We start from the raw sequence: 7,285 nt of genomic DNA, 5'->3' as shown, positions 1-7,285 counted from the left end.
CAATGCAAGGATCTGGATTTTGAAAAGTCACTTCCTTAACCTACTTTCAGTCATACTTTGAATTTTGTTAAGGTTCAAAGCCATCAGCATAATTTGCATCTTGCAATGATTTGGGGTAAAACTCTAATAAGAGAATCAGCAACCACAATTCTGCACTTAAATGCGATGGTCTTCTGTTAACCATGTGTATTATTTGACCTATCAGAAATTCAAAGTCTCTAACCTCTAACACAGTGTTTCTTAAAGTGTGGTCCGCGGACTCCCAGGGGTCCGTGGAATATTCCAAAGGGTCCGCAGGATAATTTTTAATATCGATTTCAGTCAAATTTTCGGCCAAAACGTCCTAAATTCCTATTTTTGTAGCACCAAATCCTGATGGCTTTTTACAGTTGCCAAGTCACATTGGGATGGAAGTAATTTAAGTAATGCCGCCTTCCTCCCTTGGGGTGAAATCCTCAACGAAATTCCGAAAAAGACACACAAAAAAAACAGCTTTATAGAAGGCAGTGGTGTTTATGATTTGGCAACATTGTTCTGACTGATGCCCGGTGGTGCGGCCGCCCGCCACATATCAGTTGATGTTAAGGCTGCTTTGAGGAACACACGGCAGTTGCTTGTGCTCCTCTTTGTAGGTAAGAAAATCATCTGGATGCTTATGACAACATACTGATTTTTTATATGCCATTTGTTAAACGTTATTACCTACCTTTTTGAGATTAGAATTTCGAATAATAGACCTTGTGACCTCGCCAAGTTACTTGCAGGATAAACATCAGAAAACAGCCTAGCTTACTTTTTAGCATCAAGATAATGGATCTGTGGCTCAAGACAGGCTCACTTACAAAGAAAAAAACTGAATTCCAGAACAACAACCAAGACAGCACTGGCCTTAAAGAAGAAAGAAACGATGCTAACAGTGCAACTCAGCTCAAGCTACTGGAGGCAGGCGCAGATGCCATGGACGAAGGGAACACCGCTGACACAAACCAAAGCAGTACAGATGCCTCGGTTACCACTGTAGGGCACAAGCAAACACACCAAGAAACAGCCAAAAAGAAGCGTAAATACTGCAGTGATTACTTGAAACTTAGATTTTTTGGGCAAGGCAACAGTGAGGATCCTATCCCACAGTGTGTTTTGTGTTATGAAACATTAGCTAATGAGGCTATGAAACCCTCAAAGCTCAGAAGACATTTCGAGTCCAGACATAAGGAATATGTGGGAAAACCCATAGAATTTTTTCAAAGAAAATGTAATGAACTTGATATTCACAGAAAAAAGGAAGCTTCATCTTTGTTTATACCTGGAGAAAATGCAAAGGCCACTGAATCTTCATACAAAGTGTCGTTATTAATTGCAAAAACAGGAAAGGCGCATTCCATAGGCGAGACTTTGGTCAAACCAGCAGCCAAGATAATGACAGAGATCATGCTTGGAGAAAAGGCTAGTAAAGAAATAAACAAGATACCTTTGTCCAACGACACTGTCAAGAAAAGGATAACGTCAATGGCTGAAAATGTGAAAGTTCAGCTGGTGTCGCAATTACAGCAGAGTCTGTATTTTTCACTAAAGCTGGACGAGTCCACAGATATAGGGAACGAGGCAAATCTTTTGTGCTTTGTTAGGTACATTTACTGTGGGGAAGTACATGATGAATTTCTTTTCTGTCGTCCTCTTTCTACAAACACAAGAGGAGAGGCTATCTTTAATGTAGCTAACGATTTTATTGTCCAAAATGAACTCTCCTGGTCGCGATGTGTTGGAATCAGCACAGATGGTGCAACTGCGATGACTGGTAAACTAAGGGGCCTAGTGAGTCGGGTACAAAGCATTGTACCACAGGTAAAGGCAACACATTGTTGCATTCACCGTGAACAACTTGCTGTGAAACATATGCCTACCTGCCTTAAAACAGTTCTGGAAGAGGCAGTAAGAATTGTCAATTTCATCAAAGGGAAAGCACTGAACACCCGCATATTTACAGTTCTGTTTGAAGAGATGGGAAGCGAACACACAAAACTCCTTTACCATACAGAGGTTCGCTGGCTGACACGGGGAAAAGTTCTTTCCCGTCTCTTTGAACTTTGTGAGGAAGTGCAAATTTTCTTGTATGAACGTCATGACCTCTATAATCGAATGCATGACACCCAGTGGCTCACAAAACTGGCATACCTGTCTGATATTTTCAGTACACTAAACGGATTGAATCTGTCTTTGCAAGGAAAAGATACTACCATCTTTAAAGTGCAGGACAAAATACAGCCAACACGAATGAAGCTGGACTTGTGGTGCAGCCGCATTGACCGCAAAGATTTTGAGTCTTTTCTTTCATTAGCAGATTTCCTGCTTACTTCCAAGGAAGAGCTAGATGGTGACACAACACAAGCTTTCAAAGCCCATCTGCAAGGCCTTCACTCGGAGTTAGGAAAATATTTTGAAGAACCAGACCCAAGCTTTGAGTGGATTAGAAATCCATTTGTTACAGATAAAGTAGATATAGAAAAGGTCAGTGTCAACCTGTCATCAAAAGAGGCTGATAATCTTGTCGAGATTGCAACAAGTGGGACACTGAAGACCCTATTCAGGGAAAGAAGTTTGGCCAATTTTTGGGCTCAAGTCCAGCCAGAGTACTCTGGACTTGCAGAAATTGCTTTGAAACACTTGATGCCGTACCCAACAACGTACAACTGTGAAATTGGATTTTCTACACTGGTTGATCTTAAAACGAAGAAGCGCAACCGAATCAATGTCGAACCCGACATGCGACTGAAACTCAGCAGACTGGAGCCAGATATTCCAACAGTAGTGAGGCAGCAAAAACAATATCATTCATCGCATTAAGTATGGTTGTGAGATATGAGGAGGAAGCGTTGCTGTTAAGTTCATGAAAATTTGTATGCAAAATTATCAATGTTGTGGAAATTATGTTAAGCAAAATATAAAAATTTATGTTGAAGCTAAGCCATTAATAAATAATTTAGTTGTAATTTCAGTATATTATGACCTGCAAACACTTTCAAACTTAAGAGGAAAATTATAATAATAAAGGGTCCGCTATATGAGTAATTTTAATAAAAGGGGTCCGCTGCACAAAAAAGTTTAAGAAACACTGCTCTAACACATTATTTCGAATTGCACCATATATTTAGTTTCTTTGTCAACTTTACACAACTTTCCACCATAGACCCCAAGGCACTATTTCCCATAAAAACTGCTAAAACTGAATAGGATTTATACCATTCTCTTCAAAATATGAATTAACCTCGGGATCCCTCAACAAATCCATGATAACATTAGCGCCAGCAACTAGCTAGGTACCCATATCCGAAATGCACAATTCTGGTATCCCATATTCAAAACAATGAAGCTGGAAAGCTCTTAGATATTCATTAACTGTCATATTCATACAGGGTTTCAAATTTATGGCCTTACTCCATGCACATGTGATACACAACAGCCAAACTTTGATCTTTTGGTGATTTGAACGTACAAAGAATGGACCCATAAAGTCAACAAATATGGCTTTATAAGGGAATTTTTGGGGGATTTACCCTAAAGTCACGGTATGAATTTTGGTTTACCTTAATAGCTCTATCATTTTCTTATTCCAAAATCCCCACTTACTAATATAATTTCAATTGTCATGTCATTTGCTGGCCTTTTTTCCTTTTTGAAATTTCTAATAATACTAATTATTTCCTCATCTAGTAAGTCTTGGTTTCTCAACCCTGTTGTCTTCAAAAAGGTCCTATACCCATTCCTCTCAATGTTGCAAGACATCTTCAGTGTCCATCACAATCACTCCTTCCTTGTTTTTAATCACTGTTTCTCTTTCCGTTCTCTTCCTTACCACCACTTCTTTTTTCTCTCCGGCATCACATGATTGTCTAATGTCAAAGTTTAGCTTTTTATACCTTAGTGGGTTCCTTTCTTTTTTGCACTCTCATCTCTTCCCTCATATCCAAGATCCTGTCAGTCATCCATATCAGTCTCTCCCTTCCCTCTTGCTTGGGCACCATTTCCTTCACTGGTTCGTTTGTAAATGAGTGTATATGTCTATTTATGAAGATGTGGAATGCATCAAGTTATTTTTTTTCTTTTCATATGGTACAAACTAGTGTCCTTTTAAGCACTCAACCGAGTTCGTCTGCTGATGGATTTCGATAATTGCCGCCTTCTACCCTCCCACAGAAGATTTGGTCAAGCATCGCGTCGGACTTCCTACATTCTGCTGCGATCTACTGAGCATGTAGCATCTGGGAATAATGATAACATGAGAGGAGTGAGAATCTTTTCTTCAGAAGGTCTTGGCTACAGAGGCAACGCAACTGTTCCTACACTAACAACCCTAATGATCGACAAAGACAAATTCTTTAGAGCTTGTTCGATTGGGCAGCTCCCCCAGTAATTACTCCAGTGGTTCCTGAAGTGTTGCAGCTGAATTAGCTGTGGGGACTAGTCACTCACAGAAAATATGCATTTGAGACGTATTGGATGAAGGATTGAGTGCAATCGGATGTACTTTTAGCACAAGCAAAGAGACTTGTACATGATCCCAGATTTGAGCTCATAATTTTGGACAGATACCATTTACAGTACCTTAACTGTCAGGAAGAAGCTGTCTGTGACGCAGTTTTGGGAGACAGAATTATCGTAACAACAGACAATTCTCTACCCCCTACTTCTTGGAGTATACACACACAGGTCCCTGGATATCTTTATTTTTGGCCCTGTGGTAGTTGCTCAGCTGATTGTGTAGCTCCTTCACATGACAAGAAACATCTCGGCCAAGATAAAGGTCGCGACCTGAATCTAGAATTCTCGAGAGCCAAAATTGATTGGCTCTTTATTTGATTGATTGGATGCTAGTTGCAGTTAAGTTGCATGATCGAGCATCTGAACAAGACAAGTTTTGTTTAGTAGTATCTCACTCATCCTCCCAGACGAGAGTGAGGATGGGAAATGTATACAATTTATCTCTCATAAATGACTGTATATTTAGACAACATATCCGACACGCAGCTATAGGCTCATCCATGACAGGGAAGGGTGAACTTTGGCACCCTAACAGTACCAACCAAACTCTGCTGAACCCCTCGCCAGGCAAGGAGGAACAATGAAGAAAAAATCTCCTTTGTTCCAACACTAGATACAAACCTAATACTCTTTACATAGGCGTATTATTTCGGCTCAGTAAAGACGTAGGCTTTCTCTCCCGCCGTCAGAACTTTTTAACCAGTTTATGATTAAAAGCAACTGGCCTAAAAGTTTAAAAAGTCCTTTTCTTTCAGATGATGACCCCACTTCCTTTTTTGTAGGAACTCTGTCACTTTCCTTAGCGAAGCTTCTTCCGTTGCCACTTGTGGCAACTCCTCCCTTCCTTGGGGCAAGGTAGCAAGAGGTCAGCCACGCGAGCAGACATCCTCCCCAGGGATTGATTTTTCCCCCAGGCTCTGAAGGTCCTTAACCCAAAGAGTATTATGCCTGCTCAACTGATTTGGCCTCAGATTCTGCTCCCCCCAACATTCGTTCTGCTTTGGTGAGCAGTTGTTGATAAGCACTCCTTGGAGTGACTTGTCGGGTGACCCCTTTAGAGGAAACCTAGGTCTAACTTTGGCTATGTCCCAAAGGCTGTTCATGGAATCCATCTTTTGGTTGTGTTCGCCCAGCCGGAAGGCAGACGTAGTAAGCTGTTTGGAGGTTTGCCTCCAGGTGTTGGGCAACTTTCCCTAACTTTCCCTTCCGAGGGAGAGTTACCCTCCACCAGCCACTTTACAGCAATCTGCTTGCGGGGAGAATTGCCGATGACGGCAATAGGGGTTAGTCACCTTTCCCGCCTTTGGGAGAGTCTGCCTACAACTGGGGTGTTTTCCCTTCGTGGATTCCTACTGAGGGAATTGGATTCGTCCAAAGCCCACCCTTGCTCTTTGGAGCAAAGCCTTTTGGAGCTTTGCGACAAAGAATTTTGGTGACTGCTTGCAATTCCTGCTTATTGCCACTGCACCCTCAGGGTACAAAATGAAACTTCTTTGCAACATCCCTTTGGGGTTTTTGCCGCTTGCAGCTGCTGCCTCTTCCATCTGCGATTCTCGTAGGCTTTAACTCTTTGGGGTTACTGCTGACATCCTGCCTTTAGGCACAACAACTCTTAGAGCTTTGTGAGGCCAGGTCCTTCAGGACCTGTGCCTCATGGTTTCCACCTGTTACAAAGGAGAATAATTTTAGGCTATGTTATGCCCGCGTTTGTGAGTCCGGCCTTGCTTAAGGAACTCAGGGCAATAACAAAGGAAAAGAATTATGGAAAGGTCGCCATTCGGCAATAAAAACAAGGAATACCGACAAAATAGATATATTTACAATATTTAGATAAAAAGTAATAAAAAGGGGAGTACAACTGACAACTATATTTCAATTTAAGCCACGAGGTGCTTTGCGTGGAGTTGGATGTACCGTGCATGATGATTCAGCACAGCAATCACATTCCCCGGGAAGAGAAATAAACTAGATTATTAACCGAACACTTACTTCTACAGGCTGGGAACACGATGAAGTCGTGTGGTTAAAACTTTTAAGAAAATAAAATGAAAGTGTAAAGCTTAGGGATTTAAACACTACACGTGAGAATCAACACTGTCACAGGGTGAATTAATTAAGGTTAGGAGCAAACGGCACATGTGGTTGGGACACAAGGCTGGGATAACAAAGGTTTAGTGGGTAGGATCTCATCATTAAAGGATAAAAGGAAAAAATTGGGATAAGGGAAGGAGATAGATAAGAACGATGAGGTTGAGGTACTTAAACAGACATTTTACCTTGATAAAAAGGACTCTGTTTTCTCCCTTGTGGAGAATGTGTCACAGGTCCTGCCTCCCTTTAGACTTGAGAGCGAAGAGAGGTGATGGTACTCTCACGGCGGTTGATCAGTGAAGAAGGATGCCCAGCCGCTCCTAGGTCGACTTAACCCCACTTGGACCCCAATGGGGGGGGGGAATTGGCCTGACCGCTGTCTCATCGGTCATTGGCCTTGGTGTCGCCTCCCGACATCCTTCACATCTTGCCTCCTTACTTCTCCTGGGATCTCAACGCCGCCATGTGGTTCGTAAAGATGTTTGAAAATGAGACCTTAGGGGAATAGGCTGGTATAGGATGGGGTTGGGGGTGAGACTCTGGGTAGGGTCTGTATGCTTTGGCGTTGAGTGGTCCATGCTGGCGGGGTCTTTTGCTTGAAAAAAGTGGTGTAATGAACGCCAAGAATAACAGCTATAACTCTTCAAAGATATTTCCT

General features: G+C 41.9%; 1 protein-coding gene across 1 annotated transcript in view; it reads left to right on the top strand.

Annotated features, from left to right (window-relative positions):
* Positions 1 to 810: 810 nt before the first annotated feature.
* The window catches only part of LOC137634339 (zinc finger BED domain-containing protein 5-like), a 36,418-nt gene continuing 29,943 nt past the window's right edge, over positions 811 to 7,285 (top strand). The window contains exons 1-2 of the mRNA XM_068366736.1: positions 811 to 2,490; positions 5,631 to 5,819. Of these exons, the coding sequence (XP_068222837.1) occupies positions 811 to 2,490; positions 5,631 to 5,819 (1,869 nt within the window). The remainder of the gene's footprint in view (positions 2,491 to 5,630; positions 5,820 to 7,285) is intronic.

This window comes from Palaemon carinicauda, chromosome 3, assembly GCF_036898095.1.
Source record: "Palaemon carinicauda isolate YSFRI2023 chromosome 3, ASM3689809v2, whole genome shotgun sequence".
Lineage (NCBI taxonomy): Eukaryota > Metazoa > Arthropoda > Malacostraca > Decapoda > Palaemonidae > Palaemon > Palaemon carinicauda.
This window is presented reverse-complemented; position numbering and strand designations above follow the sequence as displayed.